Raw genomic sequence first — 22,897 nt, forward strand, 5'->3', positions numbered from 1 at the left:
AGGGAAACATTCCCAGAGACTTTTTTTGGGTTTATTTTTCAATACATGACGGATAGGAACTTCAGCACAAATGAGCATACAGTCAAAGAACCTGTTTTTCGAGGGATTAAAAGCAGCTAAACACATACTTTCTGCAGCACTCCGTCCACTCTGTGCATGTCTTATTAACGCGTATGTTTTTATTTGTGCTTTCAGGTGCAATTGCAGCCGCCGTGTTCATTTCCTTCTTGCTGGCTCTCTACGCCGTCCTCTGGAAGTGCATGGTGTCCCCGCCCCAACGGTAACAGACCGACTCGTGCCGGAGCTCCAATTTAAAAACTTGTTGACGCAGCAGCGCTTCTGAGCTGCCATTTGTTTCACTCCACATGTCTGGACTTTGTATCCCAGCTCATCAAAAGAAAGATAAATTACCTTTTTTTTTTTACTACTTGTCATGTGAACGCACTCATTTGTTTCCCTTGTCTTCCCCCCCCACAGAAAGCACAGCAAGCTGAGGGTGAGAGTGAAACAGAGGACGTCTGTGTGAAGACCGGGTCATCTTTGGATCTAAATGGTGTGGACAAAAAAAAAGTATAATCTGAGAGCAGAAACAAAAAGCACCAAAATGCCACAGAGGAAGATCCTCCTAATGGATCCAAAGATCAGACTCTCAGACTGCTGGTCACTCATAAGCTCCATGTTGCCGTGAAACGCCTGTTCAGATCGTGTTTCTTCTTCTTCTGTGAACTCTGCGTCGCTGAGGGCGACTCGGGTCACCGTTCGCTCCCGTGACCCCGATCAGCCAATCGGCCTCGACGCGAGCATCTGGTGCGGAAATCTAGAAATGTCTTTCTATATTTGTCCTCTGCTGTCTGCTTTGAACTCCACTCAGGATGTCGTCACTGCTGAAAGACTTGATGAAACCAGCTTTTCCTCTCATTTAGTGCAATGGGAAGAGGAATACATGCTAATGTCACGCTTTGGTGAGACTTCAAGTCAGACTCAGTGGTTTCTCTTTTGATACGTGTTTCTACTTTCTCTTTGAATATGGAACGAGGAAATAAATGTGTGTTGCCTTCTGCAGAAACCTACTTATCCGGCAGTTCCAGTGTAAACGCTGCAGGTCTATACACTGGTTTCTACAAGTACCAGAACCGGTTCTGGAGGGGAACACAGTGTGTGTCACAAGCAGGGGAGGAGATCTGACAGAACTAGGAAGAGTGTTAAGCGGACATTCTGCTAAGAAATAATAATAATCAAAGCAGAGCTGCTGTAACTGTGAAAGATACCAATCTTTTGACTTTTGTCCACATGAAATAAAGAAAAACATCAAGGAAGATGGTTTGGATTGCACCGACTCATGGAAGTACAGTTTATGCTTCAGAGGTTATATAACTGACTTTGCTAGTGCACGTCAACTTCTCATGAAATAGTTCACCAGTCCAAACTGTCAATGTTTAGGACACCGGTCAGCGAGCGCTTCGATTGTGACCTCAGATCCTGTTCTTGGATTCAAAAGATACGGCGACACACACGTTATGGCTGAAGGCGAGACGTCCCGCGTGTTTATTGATGAAGCGGCACGTTGTGGGAACAATCACACACTCGGTTCCTCAGATGCTTTCAAAAGAAATGCAAATACCAAACGTTAAATACAGAATATATGATATTATCATATGAGTAATGGTGAAAGTTAAGGTCAAAAATACTGCTGTGTTCAGCTTCCTTATCAGTGCTGCCAGTAGCAGAGAGACCGACTCACAACTTTAAAGTGACTTCCTCTTTCGTGGTGTGGTGGACACACTTTGAACCACGTCACATGTTGTGATATGTGGCCTAAAAGCAGAAGTGTGAGCGCTGCAGACTCATGAACAAAAGCGTCTATTTACAGTGTTTAAACTCCAGAAACCGTGTCAGCAGTTTGGGATTTGGTCTTTCTCGCTGGAGATGTAAACACTCAAACCTTGACTGGATTCCAGTGAACACGAGCGCTTGTGCCTCAGACAAATACGTCTCGTTTGCGGTGCGTGCGATTGGCTGCAGGGCCGGTCGGTGCTGCGGACGGTAGCCTGCTTGGAGCGGCGGGGCCGAGGGCCGGGGATCGGGGCCTCTGGGGTTCAGGATCTCGATGTCGCAGCTGCTGCACTCCTCCGCCTTCTGGGCCTGCAGCCGCTCAGCAGTCTGTGCACAAGGGGATTAACACATGAATACATGGGGACAACAACTCCACCAATGTCCGGCAACAGAAGCAGGACTGTGGGCCGATTGCACATGGAATCTGTAGGGGGGCCAAAGGGGCCACCGCTTATTATTATGGACCAGAAATATGAGCATGAAACCCAGACTTGACAGATAGCGTATTTTGCCAATGCGGCTCTTTTGTATAAACCGTAAAAGTCGGGTTATACGCCGCTACTACCTTCGGTCATTGTCCCCATTTGCACCCCGCTGTAGCCAGCTGGCGCTCATGCTAGTTCCGCGCTAACTTCCGCTAGCTCTCTGCTAACTTCTGCTAACTTCCACTAGCTCTCCGCTAGCTCCCCGACAACCACCAAAGGTAGGGACCAGCCCCGGCGCTACACCCGACTTGGGCAGAGGGGACTCGGACAGTGGCAGCGGGGAGCTAGCAGCAGCGCTAGCTAGCTTGCTACAGCGGGACACTGACCGGAGGTAGGAGCGGCTTGTAAACCGACTTTTACGGTAAGGTTATTTTATTGGTGCGTTGCTTTCTGATGGTCAATTTGAACTCTTTTGCAAAACACCAACACTGTTACGGTACTCTGTGTGATGATTAACGTGAGGAAAACAACGTGTTCTGTACTGAGTGTATCTTGTGGTCGGCACATAGTTCGTCCGTACCTCACGCAGGAAGCCGTCTAACTCCGGGGTTTTGACGTTCATACCGGCGGGATAGGAAAACACCTCCTTCAGCCTGGAAGAGAAACACAACGATATATTTAAACATCGGACAAAAAGTTCATAAATTTGTGTACTTTATTTCTCTATTCTAACAATGCTTCTAACAAGCCTGTTTATTTCCCTTTTTAAAGGGTTCCCCATTTGTAAGAAACATGCATTTCTGGGATGACAGCACAGCTGAGTATGTGGGTTGCGGCCATGAGAAATGTGCCAAATCTTCTCTGCCAATGCACTAGAGAAATAATCTACCAAACACACATTTCCAAACTTTTTGTTCGATGTTTATGAGAGAGGGAGAGGTGGAGGGAATCTTCATCTTCTCGGACTTCATGAACCCGAAGCAACAGCCAGGCCGAAGTCAACCAAGGCTTTCTGTGTTTGGCCATAGGACCCAACACATATTATTGTATATATATTTAAAAAACTATTTAAAGCAGTAAGTTGTCTTTCTTGCATAACTGTACCAGGAGGCAACGCATACTAGCCTTTTACGGTGGCTGTAATGTTTTTAGTTTTTTCCATTTAAAGCTTCAATTGAGGAATTTGAATGGAGCATCAAATGTCTGTCCTATAACTTCTTCACCCTTTAATGGAAGAATCATTTTATTATTATTGTAAACAGCATGTGCACAACACACGGTTTTCCAGGACATCCCCACGTGTGTAAATGTGGTCTTTATATTTGCGCAACATTTCACCCGCACAACTGAGAACCCTTAACTCGAGGTTTTAAAAAAAAAAAGATCCAAGTCACTCACATGTTTCTTTGCAGCCACACGAGAGCGATGCAGCCCAGCAGCAGCAGGACGGGGGTCAGGATCTTGGCCAGCTGAGCAGAATCTACCGGAGGAAAGCGGAAGATGAAGCACAATCAAAAAGGGAAACGGATAAATGATTGTTGCACCGGAAGCTCACGGTTGGTTCTGGTCCTGACGGTGACGCTGGTCGCCTCTCCGGGCCCCTCCTTGGTGAGCGCGCTCACAGAGAACGCGTACTCCCGGTTCTGCTGCAGGCCCTCTATGGTCACGGACTTCCTGCGGGGGTCTACCACGGACTCGTGGAACCGGTCTAGACGACACGAGATTATAAACACCTCGTTCCACCGCAGTCAGTTACTCTTGACCGCTGGAAGCCCCTCTTTGACCCACCTGACCCCGCCTCCTGCGCCGTGACCAGGTAACCGGTGATGAATGCCGGGTGGGCCGGGTCGTCCTCACTGTAACTCCACTCCAGCGTCACCGATGATGAAGAGCTCCGAGCTGGTTCCACCAACCTCGGGGACTTTACAGATTCTGAGAAGTCAGACAGATAGAATCAGAACAACAGAAACGCAAGAACACCGATATGAACCCACAGGGACTTTTATTCTGACGCTTTTATAGTTATCTCCTCTTGGTTGTCAGTCAACAGGATAATTATTTGCATGCCTTCTTGTGTATATATGTCCTCTGATTAAAAACACCCCGTTTCAAAACTGCACCGCCGCCCCGCTACTGAACCAGCAGAACATAACACTCACGGAGCTCTTGTGAGTATCCAGTCTGCACCTCCAGTAGTCTGTGTCCTTCTTCTGTGCATCCATAAATATTAAATGTATACCTGCAACCTGCTTTGAATTGTCCTGCAAAATAAAAGAGAAATACAAAATGTTTTACCTCCAAAAACAGAAAAAAAAAATACAAAATTCATGCAACAACTCCTCACTGGCAGGTAGGAACAGCGTGTTGTTTCCCTCCGGCAGCTTCAGCCATCGCACGTCAGCGTCAGTGCACGGCGATGCGTTTCCCAGGATGCACCACTCAACGGCATAGCCACAGGTGGCGGTGTCCGCCGCGTCCCAGGACAGGTCCAAACTGCTCAACCGCTTCTCCGCCGGGACGACTTCTGGACAGAGACGCCAGGTTTTCAGACCAACTCAGAACGGCAACAAAACCCGACTAGAGGACAGAGTGAAAAGATGAGACGCTGACCTCCATCATCCCTCTGAGGGACGGTGATGCGAGCGGGGACGGCGGCGCCGGCGGGGACCACGGCCTGGACGGTGAAGTCGTGCTCTCCCGCGTCGATGGAGACCTCTGCCCGGGTTTGTCCGCCGTCCTTCCGCTCGGTCCGGTTCTGGCCGCCCTGGGACCACCGGACTACGTAGCCCTGGATGCTCACGGGGGCCGCTGAGCCGGGGACACGCTGGGGACAAAAAGGGGGACCCGTGTAAATAAACCAGACAAAGTACAACACGTGGAGGAAAACAGACAAACACAGGGTCTCACTGGGGTCCACAAGAGAGTGACTTGACGAGCGTTCGGGTCGGACAGCTGCTTTATTCTCCTCCACACGTCCAAGGTCACCATCGGATCTGAGGAGGTCATGCAGAGTATTTGTTTTAAGGCATGAAGGTCCTTCCAGTAAACGACTGGCAGAGCCTGTGGCACTAACAGTAGTTTGCATTCACACCGACGGGCAACTTAGAGCCTCCAATCAACCTGAGCTGCACGTCTTTGGCCTGTGGGAGGAAGCCGGAGAACCCGGAGAACGTGCAAACTCCACACAGGACAGCCCGGGATCGTGAGAAAAAAAGTACTTTCCTTGTTCTTTTTTTTCTGGCAAAAGTCTGATATGCATGTGTGAAGTCCTGAGTTCATGGACATTGAATGGTAATATTAGGGCCGTATGAAATCAGTTCTATTTTTGCCCAAATTCAGCGTTTTGGTAATTCTGCGTTTTCCAATCTAAGCACATTTTCTCATTGTGGGTGAAATTTCACAAAGGAAAAACATTATATTTCAACATGTAATGAATATGAATGATTTTGAGGATTTTTTTTCATTCATGCAGTCAGTGTAGTTATTAACAAAAACATTCCTCTGATCTTAGTTTTAGTCGTAACCTGCATGGTGTTGGTTTGAACCCTGATGTCCTCCCGGTGCTACGTACCGGTAGTGAAGGATACGGGCCGTGTCCATCCCCCCCACAGCCGGCCTCCGGCGGAGCAGCGTACCCTGGTGGAGTAGTAGGTGTTGGGAAGCAGATGCTCCACATCGCCTTCACAGAGACCGCTCGCACTGCTGCAACTCAGCTGTGAAACAAACACACGGAGGGGTAATTGTTTAACTTTCCTAGCTTTCAATTCTGCTAGACAGAGCGGATTAAACGCACCTGAGTGCTGCTCTCTGGGTCTGTAGTGACCTGACAGAGGAGGTTCAGTCGGGTCAGGTTCCCTCGCACGACCCAGGACACGGTGGCGTGCGACGCGCCGGGGCTCAGCCTGACCACCTCCACCTCGGGGAAGACTAACGGCAACACACAGGAAATCCACACCCACACCCACACCCACACCCACACACACACACCGGATACAGGTTTATCTTCTTGTGGTTTTTGCAGTGAACGCTGAAAATAACACGATGACTACACCGGTGTTTCATTTCACTTGGCCTTCAAAACCACCAATGTACAGTGTACGGCTACAACATGCAGTCCGTGTTCCGTTTAGACGTGTGCGTGACCTCTGACCTCTGTCGGAGATGTTGAAGCTGAAGCTCTCCGCCTCCTCTCCCAGCTGGTCCTTCACCACCACGCTGATGTCGTATTCTTCCCGCTGCGGGACGGCCGGGAAAGTACAAGGCGACCCGTTGCAGCGGATGGGAGCCTGGTCCGAGTTCCTGTGTCCTCAACAACAGAGGAAGGAGTGTTGGGGCGCGGCCGACAAACATCAAAGAGACATCCAACAGAACTGTCCATTTGGGGATTCCTTTGACAACAAACAACCTTTAACTTGCATTCTGAAAGGCCAGCAGGGGGCGACAACTCTGGTTAATAAAAGAAGTCTGGTTGTATAGAAGTCGTATAGTGACTACTTGTCTAGAAGTCTGGTTATATAGAAGTCGTATAGTGACTACTTGTCTGGTTGTATAGAGGTTGTATAGTGACTACTTATCTAAAAGTCTGGTTGCATAGAAGTCGTATAGTGACTACTTATCTAGAAGTCTGGTTGTATAGAAGTCGTATAGTGACTACTTGTCTAGAAGTCTGGTTATATAGAAGTTGTATAGTGACTACTTGTCTGGTTGTATAGAGGTTGTATAGTGACTACTTATCTAGAAGTCTGGTTGCATAGAAGTCGTATAGTGACTACTTATCTAGAAGTCTGGTTGTATAGAGGTTGTATAGTGACTACTTGTCTGGTTGTATAGAAGTTGTATAGTGACTACTTGTCTAGAAGTCTGGTTGTATAGAAGTCGTATACTGACTACTTGTCTAGAAGTCTGGTTATATAGAAGTCGTATAGTGACTACTTGTCTGGTTGTATAGAGGTTGTATAGTGACTACTTATCTAGAAGTCTGGTTGCATAGAAGTCGTATAGTGACTACTTATCTAGAAGTCTGGTTATATAGAGGTTGTATAGTGACTACTTGTCTGGTTGTATAGAAGTTGTATAGTGACTACTTGTCTAGAGGCCTGGTTGTGTAGAAATTGTATAGTGACTACTTGTCTAGAAGTCTGGTTGTATAGAGGTTGTAAAGTGACTACTTGTCTAGAAGTCTGGTTGTATAGAGGTTGTATAGGGACTACTTGTCTAGAAGTCTGGTTGTATATAAATTGTATAGTGACTACTTGTCTGGTTGTGTAGAGGTTGTATAGTGACTACTTTTCTAGAAGTCTGGTTGTATAGAGGTTGTATAGTGACTACTTGTCTAGAAGTCTGGTTGTATAGAAGTCGTATAGCGACTACTTTTCTAGAAGTCTGGTTGTATAGAGGTTGTATAGTGACTACTTGTCTAGAAGTCTGGTTGTATAGAGGTTGTATAGTGACTACTTGTCTAGAAGTCTGGTTGTATAGAAGTCGTATAGCGACTACTTGTCTAGAAGTCTGGTTGTATAGAAGTCTAAGAGTGACTACTTGTGACTACTTCTCTCTCGATTTCACTTCTCTAACGCTATGACTTAGGACAGGCGCTTGCAACATCCTTTTTTCTTCTTCTAGTTTGTACATGAATTGAACATGGACTTTATTTTGAAACCTTGTTTACCTTCATTAAACAAAAACAACAACATTACGCTTCATCAAAGAGCCTGAATCAGAATCACTGCCCTATAAAAAGTGCTGTTTCACCTGTATGTCCCTTTTATGATTTATTTACCATTTCACTTCATAGCAGTGTGACATAGAAATGTGCCGCTAAGGCCGAGCCCCTAAAGATTTGACTTTGTACACATGGCCAGTATCAGAGAGGGGAAAAAGCTCAAAGGGAATGTTCTTTCCCGGTGACGGGTGCACTTACCTGACGTGGAGAGTGTGCGTCTGAATGTTGCGATCGAACTTGTTTCGCCGTCTGTCGGAATCCCAGGTGCAGAAGACGGTGACCATGTCTGAGGTGAAGCACCTGAGGTTTCCGGGCTTCTGGGGAGGAACTGCAGCACACACACACACACACACACACATATATATATACAAATATATGTAATTATATTTTAAAAGATGTAAAGAATGTAAATAATAAAAAAGGAATAACAAACACATACAGCTGACGTAGTTCCAGGTGTAACTGATCTTGGGTCTGGCGTCGCTGCAGGAGAGTTCATGTCTCTTGATGAAGGTCGTTGGGAAGGTCAGTTTATGCACAGTTATGACCTTGACTCCAGCGGCCCCGACGCCGAGCAGAGGGTATTCTTCGTCATTGAAGGTCATGCCGGTTATAAGGACTCCTCTCGGCGGAACGCAGCAGAACACAGCGCTGGTGTTCTCCCTCAGAACCCGATCGGACGGGAAGATCCTGGACTTATTATCCTGAGCCCGGAATCCTGCAGGTCAGAGAAGAGTCAAGAGGATCTGGGCTCAAGGGTAAACAAGTGTGTGTGTGTGTGTGTGTGTGTGTGTGTGTGTGTGTGTGTGTGAGTGTGAGTGAGTGAGTGAGAGAGTAAGTGAGTGAGTAAGTGAGTGAGTAAGTGAGTGAGTGCGTGAGTGAGAGAGAGAGAATGTGTGTGTGTGAGTGTGTGAGCGAGTGAGTGTGAGTAAGTGAGTGAGTCAGTGAGACAGAGAGTGTGAGTGTGTGTATGTGTGTGTGAGAGAGAGAGTGGTGAGTATGAGAGTGAATGAGTGAGTGTGAGAGAGTGAGTGAGTGAGGGTGTATGTGTGTGTGAGTGAGTGTGAGTGTGTGTGTATGTGTGTGTGAGAGAGTGAGTGAGTATGAGAGTGTGTGTATATGTGTGTGAGAGAGTGAGTGAGTATGAGAGTGTGTGTATATGTGTGTGAGAGAGTGAGTGAGTATGAGAGTGAGAGAGTGTGTGTGTGTGAGTGAGTGAGTGAGTGAGACAGAGAGTGTGAGTGAGTGAGTATGAGAGTGAATGAGTGAGTGTGAGAGAGTGTGAGAGTGAGAGAGAGTGTGTGTGTGAGTGAGTGAGAGAGTATGAGAGTGAGAGAGTGTGTGTATATGTGTGTGAGAGAGTGAGTGAGTATGAGAGTGAGAGAGTGTGTGTGTGTGAGTGAGTGAGTGAGTGAGACAGAGAGTGTGAGTGAGTGAGTATGAGAGTGAATGAGTGAGTGTGAGAGAGTGTGAGAGTGTGTGTGTGTGTGTGAGTGAGTGAGTGAGACAGAGAGTGTGAGTGAGTGAGTATGAGAGTGAATGAGTGAGTGTGAGAGAGTGTGAGAGTGAGAGAGAGTGTGTGTGTGAGTGAGTGAGAGAGTATGAGAGTGAGAGAGTGTGTGTGTGTGAGTGAGTGAGACAGAGAGTGAGTGAGTATGAGAGTGAATGAGTGAGTGTGAGTGAGAGAAAGTGTGTATGTGTGAGTGAGTGAGTGAGAGAGTATGAGAGTGAGTGAGTGAGTATGAGAGAGTGTGAGAGTGAGAGAGAGAGTGTGTGTGTGTGTGTGAGTGAGTGAGACAGAGAGTGTGAGTGCGTGAGTGAGTGAGTGAGTGAGTGAGTGAGTGCGTGAGTGAGTGAGTGCGTGAGTGAGTGAGTGAGTGAGTGAGTGAGTGTGTGTGTACACTAATCAACCCATAATGGAACATAAGTAGACTGTGCGTTGCATCAGTGGAGAAACATTGATGAAAGGAAAGTACAAAAATAAAATAAGATGGGTGCCTCTCTTCCGATCACTGTCACGAGCTCATCAGTGAATCGGCTCAACGCGCGTTGGGTGAAGTTCTCCCCGACGTGCACCGAGGCCGTCTCACCGTAGTGGGTCACCCAGTCGCTCCAGGGACTCGGGACGGTCCGGTTGTAGAACTGCCGCATCCTGACCGAGTGATCGACGCACTCCAGCGGCACATCGGAGGTCCACGTCCACGCGTAGCCGTCCGAGTCCGCGGATAATAAACTCAGATTTCTCTGGGATAACAGAAAAAAAAAACAGAGTATAGGCCTGTGCAGTGAAGGCTGTTAAAAATAATATAATGCCAATACATAATTACAACTTTAAACGACACAGAACCCAGACACCGGGTCCTCCAGCCGGCCGCTCACGTGGTAAACGACGGCGTGGCTTTCAGCGCGGCCGACCTGGATCTCGTGAACGTCGCCCACTAAGCCGCTGCGGCTCACCGGCCAGCCCACAGAGAGGCTCTGCCCGGCGCTGGCGGCCCGCAGAGGACCGATGCTCGGGCTCGGTGGCTGCAGGACTGCCGCGCGTAAAACGAGACACATTTGGAGCAGTTTGCGTAAAGTAAAAGGACACATTTGGAGGCGTTAATGTTTTGTGTTGTATTCAGTAAATCATTACATACGATACAATAAGTAAAGTCAAAATCTAATATACAAAAAAGACTGAAAAGGTATGGGTAGAATAATGCTTATATACCACCTTTCTTGTACATATTACCACCTTTCTGTACATATGTATAGTGTTTTTATATTTTTTTCTTTCTATAATATGGTGTGTTTTTATTTCCTAAACTGTTTTCCTGCACAAATGGGAATAAAAAAACCTTGAACCTTGGACCTATATATTCCTATCCTAAATTCTTATCAATTAAATCAGATAATTAATTCGATATAAAGGGGAATAAAAAAATAATACACACACACACACACACACACGCACACACACACACACACACACACACACACACACACACACGCACACACACACACACACACACACACACACACGCACACACACACACACACACACACTTCCTTCACACTTGTAACCCTCAATGTTGAACAAAACCAACTCACCAGTGTCTAAGCAGCTTCCCCTGTGATCCGTAGAAAAGATGAGAAGCAACCAAAGCAGGTGAATGAAGAAGGGGATTCTGAAACTCGGCATCCTCTTAATGCAGGAAAGCAAAAATCCAGTGACACACACACGCTATCTCACACACACACATACTGACTGGAAGTCCTGCGAGTTGATGGAAATGCTGCAAGAGTATTGCGCAACGAGTGACGTCTGAATGTCAACCGGATGTTGCTTTGAGCTTTGAGCGCTCGGCTGAATTCACTGAAAAGCACAGACGTTTGCCATGATAGTTTTTTTTTTTTTTTTATAGACAGCACAATATTAATATGGGACAATTCTGACTACAGGGATTACAACAAAAACATAATCAGTGTCGACAGTGCGTGAAGCAATATACACACAATAAATTATCAGAAAAGGAGATGAACAGAAAACACAAATCACTTACAGTATTGGATTTTTTGGCACTTAAGTGAATCAAATAATAATAATAGGAATATAACTTTGTCTTCCAACACAGTGTGCATAGGTAGCCTTTCCATAAAACTATACATATATTTAATATTCATACGTTAGAATACCTTCAATGTCTTTCAGATGCTCACAATCCTTTATAAATACTATTTAAGATCACATGGGGAGATAGCGGCACTCTACACAGAGCGAGGGGACGGTTTCAATCGGCTTCTCAAAAATCTCCATTTTCTTTTCTGTTTTTAAGTGCTCATGGGAAAAAATACTTCTGTCCTGATAATCCTGGTGCTTTAGGTCCCGGTGTCCCAAACAAGTCTAAAACAGGTGCAAAGGATACTAAAAAGAACCAGAGGAGGAGTAAAAAACAACAACAACAACAACATGCGTATCAAAGCTGATTTACAAAGAATCGGTTCGCAAGAAGGCACGGCGGTTTCAGGAGGCGGGAAGAGGACGATTAATGGTACACTGATAAAGGCACACACACACACACACACATATATATCCGCGCATACTTCCCCTATTCGAGTAGCAAACATGGACACAAACGCACAAAAGCAACAGGTGCATCTTCTTCTTCGCGTCGCTCTCAGAGATAAACAATGTTCTCCTCGCCTCCCTCCTCCCCGTTCTGTCCTTCGAGGGAGAGGTAGGCCTGCGGGGGGAGGAGCGGGGTGAGCGAGGGAGACGTGGAGTAGCCGTCCTCGTAGAGTCTGTGACCGCTGACCTCTGACCTCCAGGGACCCGGGGAGCGCCTGTCCAACGGCGGGCTGAAGCCTGCGAAGGAGGAGGGAGCCAACCATCACTGACTGTGCATCACACTGTATGGGGAGTGGTTCTCATACTTTTTCTGTCACGCCCCACTTTGGAGGAAGAGAAATGTTCAGAAAAAGTTTGAGAACCACTGGTTTAGTTCAAAATTCAGACCATTTTGTTAGAATTTTGTTGGGGCAACAAAATCGTCAATGCTGAATTTTTATTGAAACAACTTTTGTGACTCCTCCGTCCGTGCTTTATCAAATAATAGAATAAATTGAAATCACTTTCAAGTAAACCAGATCGCTCCATCAGACAAAAACTAATAACACGTGCGATCACTCTGTTAGAACAACGCAAATAAAAGTTCCATCTGTGCAAAAAATTACTAATATTTGGCAAACAAATTGCCTATTGTGGCTGCAAATAACCTGTTTTGCACTAAATATAAAAGACCATAACAATAACGTTCAACTTGAGTGCAGAAATGTGTGAGATTAATAAAGGATTCTAAAAAAATATATTTGTAATACCTCCGCGCCCCACTAGAGGGTCGCGCCCCACAGTTTGAGAACCACTGCTAACCACTTACTGCTGTTGCTGGCGTGCGGCCGCGCGGTGACCCGCACGGCGTCGCTCGGAGGCCGGGGGCCGCCGCGCTGGCTCCCGTGGTTTGGGAACGCCCGGCCCTCCGGAGGCTGATTGCCGTGCGCCTGGCTCAGCAGGGTGTTGAGGCTGTTGTAGAGGCTGGCGCTGAGGCCCAGGTTGGCGGCGTAGCCGGAGCCGAGCGGCGGGCTGTCGTGGTTCCTCGTCGGCGCGGCGGAGAGCAGGCGCCGGTGCTGGTTGTTGTTGTTGGCGGGCCGGCGGAGGTGGCTCTGCTGGAGGGAGGCCAGCAGGGCTTCCTCGTTCTCGTACGCCGACCAGTTACCATCCAGGCTGCCGGAGCGGCTGTGGCTGGACCCCTGGGGCGTAGAAACAGTTAGCCATGATCCTCCCTGAGCCGTCCCCACTCCCCGACTCTCTCTCCCCCGTTTCCTTTACCTTCCATCCATCCAGCGGTATCGTCACGGGCAGGCTGCTCTGGCGGTGGTGCCTCCAGCGCTGCAGCAGCCGCTGCTGGGCTTCGATCTTCTCCTTCTCCCTCTCCACGCTCCTCTGGCCCTCCCTCAGGCGGTCCAGGTTGTGCTGGTACTCCAGCAGCTGAGCCTCCAGCTCCTCGCGCTCGCAGCGCAGCCGCTCGGCCTCCAGGAGGCACTGCTGCTCCCGCTGCTCCAGAACGCTCTCCTGCTCGCACTGGGAGCACACAGGTCAGGGGTGAGGGTCACTACATCACTGCTACTTCACCTTCATATTGGGGGTTAGATATGCAGGGATAATGGGTCAACCCAAACTGGAACATTTTAACACTTCATAGTGATCTAATCCTTATTTATGGGGTCATTTTATTGTGTATTTTCTTATTCTTATGTGTGTTTGATTCAAGTATTTTTTCCTACATGCACTTGGTATTTGTGTTTTCTGTGCTATTGTTATTGTAAAGCACTTTTACTTTGTTAAAAAAGGTGCTACAATTAAAGAAGGAAGTATTAAGAGAGGGAGGCTCCTAGGTGCTTTTAAAATGTTATATATATATATATATATATATACATATATATATATATATATATATATGTATATATATTTGGCGACTATTACTTAATTCAATTTCCAGAAGCTAAGTGCACAAGTGTAAAAAACATGAAAACGAGAGTCTTGAATGGAAAAGTGAATGTAAAAATGTAAATGTGGATGTAAAAAACAATTGCTCAGTAAAAAACAATATTTGCAATACAAATGAAGTTTGATACTTTCTTACTAATAATAGCACAATTAATTGAGCTCGATCACAGACTGCATTTGATGTATAAACAAGATGTTCAAGAGTCTGTGTTGCAGATGTTTAGAAAAGTATCCAGTAAGCCGAAAGTACGGGCAAAGGAACAGCAACTCCCAGCTGTGGTTAAAGGGAAAAGGAAGTGACAACACAAAACAAGTGAGAAAGTGAGAAGGACACTACCTGCTGTTTCTCTCTGGCCAGACACTCTTTGTCCCAGCGCTGCTGCACCTGCTTCAGCTTCACGTGGAGTTTCTGCACCTCGTCCACCTCCTCTTTCTTCCTCTCCAAACCCCTCTTCTCTACTTCCTCTTTCTTCTTGTCGACGCTCCTCTGCTTCTCCTGCTCCTGGACGACAAACGGAAAACCACCGGTTCAATGATTCCGGTCGGTAGTTCTGAATTCTCGTCGAACTCCCCCCGCCCAAAAAAAAGAAGATATATTTATTTAAATATAGATGAGATAAGACTCGTACCAGACTGGTTTGGAGGGACCCGAGCGTTCGGAGCTGAGGTCGTTCTCCCTCCAGGAGGAGGAGTTTCTGGACTTCGTAGCAGCTGTCCTGGAGGGTGACGGCAGCCTGAAACACAAGGAGGACCCGGCTGATCAGCAGCCACTAACCCGCGTCACTCATTCAACGCCTGCGTCGCCTTTGCTCACCTGCAGACTGTAGAGGAGCTGAGTCAGACTCTGGACGCTCTCTGCCACCTGCAGAAGACGCTGTTATTACAGGGTGAAACCACAATGCAGTGTATTTGATCACGATCGTGGGGAGGTGCGGCGGGCGGAACCTTCAACAGCGTCCCTTTGGCGTCCCCTCTTCGCGGCTCGGCAGCCGGGCTCCAGTCCAGACCCGTCAGCTCGCCGTCCGACCCGGGGGAGGCGGAGCTCATGCTGAGCGTGCTCAGATAATCGGCTGTGGCGACGAGAAGTAGACGTAAACGTCACCGCCGGACAGGCATTACAAAAAGACAGACAGAGGGACTCACGCTCAGAGGGGGACTCCTGGATGCTGCTGCCGCGGCTGTTGTAGCTGCAGCACTCCGGCGCTCGGATCGGCGAGTTGGGACCTTTCCCGGGAAGACCGTCGCGGCTCTGCAGGATGGTGATCAGGTTCTTCGCTGCAGAGGGAGCAAAACGCGTGAGATTTTCTAATGCCGACCAACAATGGAGAGAACACAGACATACAATATAGCGCAGTGGTCCGCGAGTTTAACCTGTTGAGCCCCTTTTATATCAGGAAAATCAAGAAAAAATCATGGGATAAATCCCTCCCCCCCCAAAAAACAACATGTTAGGTATCAAATTAAACATAAAAATCAGGGCTACAATAATATATAATCCCGATGTACAACCTCTAAACACAACTCAAACAATAAATAGGATTAGGACTTAAAGGGCAACAAAAATCTATTTAAAATTAGCATCCATTCAAAAATCTTTTAAAAATAGTAATTTTATTAATATTCAATAAAATATAAATGTAAGTTCATGAACAGAATTGTATATATTCTATATTAAATCAGACCCTGATGGCACAGCGCCGTGTATTACATCTTTTTTTAAACCAAAAATGTCTTGCGCTGGTTTGGGGGTACTATGCTGAAAAATAATAACTCATTCATCAGCATAGCTTTTACATCACTCAAAAAATGTTTGACTGTATTTGTTTGTATTTTAAAATGTGTGTTGAAATACTGTTGACTAATAACTGTCTGCCAGCACGATGCGTTCAGGTTCAGGTTGTTATGTAGCCGCGCTACTCGCTAGCTTGACAGCCAGACAGCAGCTCCCTCACCTTCTCTCAGCGCCGCCGTCAGCAGTGCCGAGGCTTGCCGCGGCGTCTCCCCGCCGCTGTCCGGTTGCACCAGCAGATGGCGGTGCGGCGCTGGTTCCGGCGAGCGCAGCGTTAGCTCCGTGAGCTCGGCGTAGAGCTGCAGCTTCTCCTCCAGGCTGCTGACGATCTGCTGGTCCCGGCCCGACAGCGTCTCTGCACACACAGAACGGTGAGATCAGGATCTGGTTCTGCTGAAGAATGACGGGGGAAGGTGAAGAGTTCCCACCTTGGAACTTGGCGATCTTCTGAACCCGCACTTCAGCCACTCGCCTGGCCTCCTCGGTCTCGGCGATTCGCTCCTCCTGCTCCTCCTCTTCCTCAGGACAACTGCCGGCGGGTGGAGCAGGAGGTTAGATCACCGGTGACACCCCAACATGCACTTGCACACAGACTGGAAGCGGAAGCCCTGATAAACACTGTAAACCTAACACACACACACACACACACACACCTCTCCACAGCTTGTCGTATGTGTCTCATCCACGCGTTCCTCTCGTCTCTCGTGGTGGCGTGGACTTCGTACATCTCCGGTCCCACTGAGGAGGCGGAGATGAGGAACATCCCTCTCTCCTCGTTGGCTACTTCCCGAACAATGAGCTTCTGCAGAGGGATTACGGGAGGCTTCTGGTCCTGAGGAGGAGAAGAAAAAGATTACAAAACCTGGTTTAGATGATTTGAAAGACGGGGGAGATACGAGTAGACACATCAAAGAGATCTTACCACGGCAGCAAACACAAAGCGTTGGTCTTTCTCTTGGAGGAAAACCAGAACGTCTGTGAGCAGCAGAGCCAGAGTGTCTGAGGAGGGGAGAGAAGAGCTGCATGTTGATTGGTGCTCAGTGAAACTGGAGAGCTGTGTGGCACAGAGACGCGTGGCACCTTTCAGACGTCCCGTGGCGGTCTTCCAGTAGACCAGCCCTTTATACTGCAGGTCCCTGTGCTTGCTGTGCAGGTCCTGTTTGCGGAACACCTTGTCGTTCTTTAGCTTGGCGAAGCTCTTGTTCTCCAGCCGCGCCAGCACTTCCTGCAGCTCCTGGCACCGCTCGTACCGATTCACCGTCAGGTCCACCGCGGTGATGACGTTACGGATCTGGGCCAAGGCGCTCGACAGGTCGGAGTGCTCCCGACTTCCCTCTGTGGAAGGGGGAAGAGGTGCGGCAAATCATATTCTACTCTCTGGTAAAACAGGGTTCTTACACATTGGACCAATGGATTTCCATGACTTTTAACCAAATTCCATGACTTTTCCATGACTTTAACCAAATGTACATGACTTTTAAACAAATTTCCATGACTTTTAACCAAATTCCATAACTTTTTCATGACTTTTAACCAAATTCCATGACTTTTAACCAAATTTCCATGACTTTTAAACAAATTCCATAACTTTTTCCTGACTTTTAAACAAATTCCATAACTTTTTCATGACTTTTAACCAAATTTCATGACTTTTAACCAAATTTCCATGACTTTTAAACAAATTCCATAACTTTTTCCTGACTTTTAAACAAATTCCATAACTTTTTCATGACTTTTAACTAAATTCCATGACTTTAAACCAAATTTCCACTACAAACATTTAGTGAAATCTGGGTGTAAACAGTAAAAAGTGAGTAAATGTAGTATTTAAACTAACAGTGAGAATACAAAGCATACAGTAAACCTTAAATGACTCAAATAAATGAGACAATAGTTTGATTAAAAGAATAAACATTTATATAGATGCCTGTATGGATGCCTGCTTATATTTTGAGCGTCTTTCTTTTAAAAGCATATTCATTATTTCAAACTCAGCGTAAATGAACATCATGAACACATGAATATAACACATTTACATGACTTTTACTAAACTTTTACGTTTTTATTTTTTTCAAGGACTTTTCCAGGCCTGTAAATGACCATTTTAAAACGGACTTTTCCAGGTTTTCCATGAGCGTAAGAAAACATAAAGAACAGCTCACTTTATAGAGATTGTCTTTCTTTAGTCGTTAACTGCTAAATGCCACGAGTCATGGAAAGTAAATAGCATGATGTTCAACACACAATCTCTTGTTTTTATAGTTAATATAGTCTCTAGTTGCCGTCGTCTGGCCTAAAACATGCAGCAAATCTTGAAATCGTGTCACAAAGACGATTTTGCGATGCGAGAACACAGAACGTTCCCCCGGCTCGCTCTGTGTTGAGCCGTTTCTCCCAGAACGTGTAACGGACTGAAGAGTTGCACATGTATGCAGCTGACGTACCCTCAGTGTACCGTAATATCCTCTCCAGCAGCACCGGGTACTTGGTGATGCGCTGAGTGACCAGCAGGATGAACTCTGGCACCTCCCTCCGCCTCACCAGGCTGTTGTTGCTCTGTTGCTGTGAGCAGAGAGGTTCACACCGAAGACCAACCAGAGACATTTGACCGTGAACCGCTTATTTAACCTTCCTCTTGTGTTCGGGTCGGCACCGACACGTTTTTGGTTTTAAATGCATAAAAGAACCGCATGACATTTGTTTATTGCATCAAGGCTTTTTGACTTTGTCAGGAACCTCTAATTCAACAAAAACATTTTTTTACACTAAATTATAAAATGCTCTAGTTGAAATTATGACCTTTGTGTTATAAAAATAAAATTTGCTTGATTAGTTGTTGTTTGTTTGACCTTGCAAATCTATATTAGTGTTATGACTTGTTCTGCTTTTCATTTTGTGTTTGTATTAAAGTTCTATTGCTGAAAAAAATACTTTTTAGCCTTTTTCTTGAAGTAAATATACATGGTTCGAAATTGACCTGTAACACCATAGATGTTATTATAGTTAATTATATTAAAATGAAAAAAACAAATGTATGTAAGAGATGTGTTCTAATACCCCTCAGTAATAGTCAGGTAACACAACAACCTTTTATTTACTTATATGATTCTCTTGAGGTTCATTAAAAAAAATGTTAATTGAAATCGACGTATCCTGACAAAGAAAAAACACCAAAAATATTAAAACATACAACAATGTGTTCATGGATAAGGAAGCCTAACAAGGCCACCAAGAGATGAGAAACAAATTGGATGATGGATAATTGTTTTTAGTGTATTTTACAGCTGATTTAAGACATGGGTCAAAACCGATCCGTTAACACAAGAGATGCTAACAGAAAGCTAACACAAGAGATGCTAACAGAAAGCAAACACAAGAGATGCTAACAGAAAGCTAACACAAGAGATGCTAACAGAAAGCAAACACAAGAGGAAGGGTAAAAAGGAAAGGAGCTGGCCTGGAGCTCACCTTGACAAAGTTTTGCAGTTTTTTGTTCTGTTGCTGCAGCTCCTTGAAGACGCCGACGGCCTCGGTGTGATGGCTGCAGAACTCCCCGTACACCTGCTTCATCTCCTCGGCGTAGTCGTCTGAGAACTGAGCGAGAGGCCGATCAGAGACACGCGCACGAGCGAAGTGCAATGAAAACCGTCTCAACCGACCTGCTGGAGCAGGATGTCCCCGATCTGGTGGATGACGTAGTCGCCGGGCTCCTCGGGCCGGGCCGCGGCCTGCCGGCGCTCCAGCAGCGCCCCGAAGAGGTTTTTGTGGAACAGCAGCAGGGGGTCCAGGCAGGGGAAGATCCGGGCCACGCAGTCCCAGTCCAGCTGCAGCTCCTCCAGCATGCCCCGCCGGAACACCCCCGACATGACCGTCAGGGTCTGAATGTGGTGCAGCTCCGTCTGCATCAGCTCTGTGTGTGTGTGTGTGTGTGTGTGAGTTATTTAGATCAGCTCCCAGTCACGTGACATTGCGGTAATCAGAAGAATTGTCCTCACCGTAGATGACTTCCTGCCGCTTGATGGTGTGCCGGTCGTGTTGCCGGCAGAACTCCGGGCTCACCGCCAGACTCCACGACTCCACCTCGAGTCCCAGCAGCTGGGCGGAGAGGTCGCTCATCAGCGGGGCGTCGACAGCGTCTGTGCGTGGGACAGAAGACGATGAGCGACGCCGGTTCCCGTTTCCCCTCTCCTCCAGCAGACCCGGTCCTAAACGTATCTCGCGTCTGCGGCCCGTTCAGAATGATGCAGCTGAACTTCCTTTCTGCCACTAAACGTGGAGTCTGGACCGGCTTCCAGCGAGAGGCAGGGTCGATTGGAAGGTTTTACTGGTTGCGTTTGAAGCCCAGAAAGGACGAGACCGACCTCCTGTATCGACTCTTTGTGACGTAGATTTAGATCTTATGGTTGTTCTATGGGCCAGAGAAATCAAGCAAGCCAAAACAGTTTCATCTTTTAAATCCCTTCAAAAAACACACTCTCTCAAGTGATGTGAATCACTTGCTCTGCACTTTTGTACTCTTTGTAATATTTAACCAGGAAAATTGTATTTATTTCTATTTCATAGTCTGGCTGTCTTTTGCTTCATTGCATGGAAAGTATTTTGTGAACATTATATTTAGAAAAGTGCAAAACAAATTAAAGATATTATTATCATCATCATCATCATCATCATCATCATCATCATCATCATCTGTAAGAGGTATTTATTTAATGTTAGTATTTAGTTCCTTTATTCCTAAGTACTACTGTTGAATTATTCTAGATGTTTGCTTGTTTAGGTTACATCTTTTCGTTTATTTGTTTAGTTTAATTAGTTGTTGTTGTTGTTTAAGTACACTTTTTTTTTCTTCGTTTGTTTATGGATTGGGTAACACTGTGGCCACCTGCGGCGATGTATAGGAGCAGACAGGTGCAGGACCAGCATGCACTTGGGTGGGTAGAAGAGGCATCGACAAATGGCCACCACCACATCATCATCATCATCATCATCATCATCATCATCATTAAATCCACTCCACAATAGTTCTCAACGTTCCGTCTGTGTCTCTCACCCTGAGCGGCGGCCGGCGGCTCGGCGGCCGGAGGAGTCGCTGTGAGCGGCGTTCCCTCGTCGGCCAGCGAGCCGCCGGCGCACGCCGCCACGCCGCAGTCACCGTCCACCGCCGCTGCGTCGCTCAGCCGCCTGCACAGAGATTTAAGATATTTTTAATGCCATATGCACAGAAAACAGGCAGTTATTCTGTACAACGAAAAGCTTATTTTGCTGGGTCCTCCTAACACAGAATTACAATAAAAATACAATAAAATAAGCTTAAGGCAACAAATATATAAATAAAAATAAGGCACAAAATATAGTGACAGTATTGCACAAGAATATATATAAAGTGTATAGAGTGCACTATGCATTGCAACAATACAACAGAGAGAAGGTGTTGTTTTAGTATCTTTTTTATAAAGAGTTTGCATGGCCGTGCACGATTGTAAAACTATGGTTTTAAGGAATTTGTCTTGGCAGGTGGTGCACAACAATAAACAATAAACACAGTGCAAGAAATAGGAGTGTGGAATTTACTATGAATAGAATATAATATAAAATTATAATATAGTGCACAGACAAATAGATGACAGTACTTTAAACAAGTGAAATGTAAGTGTAATGTGTGTATTTAAATATGAAGTAATAAAGGATTATCTTATCTTATTGTTTCCCGTGGGAAATTAGATATCAAAGCTGGCTGTCATCCAGGTGAAATAAATCATATTTGGTGGGTAGAACCACCTTAAGACGGATGTGCTTATACAGAATAACGGCAACACAGCCGTCCTACCTGCTGTCTATAGAGATGGAGAAGCTTTTGGAAAGAGGGGCGATCGTTTCCCTCTTCTCCCTGGTGGTCGTGGGAAGTGAAGACGAGGAGGAGGAAGAGGAGGAGAACATGGTGGCCGGAGAGTTTTCTTTCACAGAGTCTGGAGGACAGGGCCAGGAAAAGGAAGAAGAATTACTCACACTTTCCCCCACCGGTGCACAAACAAATACTTCAAATGCCAGCGTGCTTTGTTTTACATCAATGTCGTGACCCAATAACAATATGATAATATATGAGAAAGCAGCCAGGAGGCCCGCGGCCCCCTTCCATTGTTTCACTGGGCACGCGGCCCGCCAGCTGAGACAAGATGTTGTCGCAGTGGACGCCTGATCGCGTTTGACCCCCCGACCCCCGACATCTTTGTCGGACACATCAAACACTCCGGCGGTGAAGACACAGAGCTTCACGGCAAGGAATTAAAAGTTCCCTTCAGTGCAAGGGAAGCAACTCGAGGACACACACACACACACACACACACACACACACACACAATCCAGGCCAGATCCCCCACTGAGGCGGATTCAAAATTAACCAGGGAAACAACAACAAGTAGAGGGGAGAGTGTGTGGGGCGCGTTCTTAATCTACTTCAGGGAGGACAGGTGAAAACGAAATCAAAGACACACTATGGGAGAGAGAGAGAGTAATATGTGACTCACTGTGTGGGAGGGACGAGGTCTTGCTCTTCAGCAGCAACGCATTCCTCTCCTGCGGTTTCTGAGGAGACACATAATCATATCGGCATCATCAGCAGATGGACATCGCAGCGTTCCCTGCTTTTGAAACGTGAAGCGGTCGGGTCCAGTCCAGGCTGGAGGGGATTTGTGCCGCAGCAAAAGACACCGAAGACGAACACACGAGTTACACGTCGTCAGTCTGACACGTTTCAAACACATTCTGGGAGTTCCTCTTTCACCGAGTGTTGGGATTTTAGTCTTCCTGTTGTAACCGCTTCCCTCGATTTATTTTTTGTTTGTTTTTTTGGAGCTTCGCCTTGATGAGACGGCACAGGCGAGCGTGGCGGGAAACCCGAGGAGGGTGTACCTGCAATAAAAAAAAGGGAATGTTGCCACTGCATGGCACGAGCCTCAAACCGACGGACTCATTTTGGGCGACTTATTGGAATCAGAATTTTATTACAGCTGCAGCACAGTGACAACACGAGTGTGACAGTTCATTGTGGACTTCATAGGCAACCTGTGGAGCTTTTCACTGGT

The 22,897-nt window shown here is 46.6% G+C and overlaps 2 protein-coding genes across 2 annotated transcripts in view; both read right to left on the reverse strand.

Annotated features, from left to right (window-relative positions):
• Nucleotides 1–431: 431 nt before the first annotated feature.
• On the reverse strand, nt 432–11,213 carry osmr (oncostatin M receptor; the record flags this gene model as incomplete). Its single annotated transcript, XM_079222274.1, has 18 exons — nt 11,074–11,213; nt 10,360–10,514; nt 10,071–10,224; nt 8,420–8,698; nt 8,179–8,308; nt 6,409–6,557; nt 6,052–6,185; nt 5,830–5,971; nt 5,166–5,251; nt 4,869–5,082; nt 4,603–4,782; nt 4,418–4,519; nt 4,047–4,190; nt 3,814–3,966; nt 3,657–3,738; nt 2,839–2,911; nt 1,943–2,160; nt 432–546 (listed from the first exon to the last, which is right to left on the reverse strand). The coding sequence occupies exons 1-18, from the start codon at nt 11,162–11,164 to the stop codon at nt 432–434; spliced, it is 2,601 nt and encodes an 866-aa protein (XP_079078400.1). The 5' UTR covers nt 11,165–11,213.
• Nucleotides 11,214–11,394: 181 nt separating this feature from the next.
• The window catches only part of LOC306740622 (rho guanine nucleotide exchange factor 28-like), a gene marked incomplete at its 5' end in the record, with an annotated part of 35,155 nt that continues 23,652 nt past the window's right edge, over nt 11,395–22,897 (reverse strand). The window contains 20 exons of the mRNA XM_079222853.1: nt 11,395–12,328; nt 12,900–13,269; nt 13,349–13,600; nt 14,364–14,528; nt 14,656–14,760; nt 14,841–14,888; nt 14,972–15,096; nt 15,170–15,301; nt 15,979–16,170; nt 16,244–16,344; nt 16,469–16,647; nt 16,738–16,814; nt 16,896–17,150; nt 18,260–18,377; nt 19,284–19,409; nt 19,475–19,725; nt 19,811–19,951; nt 20,866–20,996; nt 21,643–21,781; nt 22,340–22,397. Of these exons, the coding sequence (XP_079078979.1) occupies nt 12,141–12,328; nt 12,900–13,269; nt 13,349–13,600; nt 14,364–14,528; nt 14,656–14,760; nt 14,841–14,888; nt 14,972–15,096; nt 15,170–15,301; nt 15,979–16,170; nt 16,244–16,344; nt 16,469–16,647; nt 16,738–16,814; nt 16,896–17,150; nt 18,260–18,377; nt 19,284–19,409; nt 19,475–19,725; nt 19,811–19,951; nt 20,866–20,996; nt 21,643–21,781; nt 22,340–22,397 (3,153 nt within the window). The 3' untranslated portion in view covers nt 11,395–12,140. The remainder of the gene's footprint in view (nt 12,329–12,899; nt 13,270–13,348; nt 13,601–14,363; nt 14,529–14,655; nt 14,761–14,840; nt 14,889–14,971; nt 15,097–15,169; nt 15,302–15,978; nt 16,171–16,243; nt 16,345–16,468; nt 16,648–16,737; nt 16,815–16,895; nt 17,151–18,259; nt 18,378–19,283; nt 19,410–19,474; nt 19,726–19,810; nt 19,952–20,865; nt 20,997–21,642; nt 21,782–22,339; nt 22,398–22,897) is intronic.

Source organism: Taurulus bubalis, assembly GCF_910589615.1.
Source record: "Taurulus bubalis genome assembly, chromosome: 8".
Taxonomy (NCBI): Eukaryota; Metazoa; Chordata; class Actinopteri; order Perciformes; family Cottidae; genus Taurulus; species Taurulus bubalis.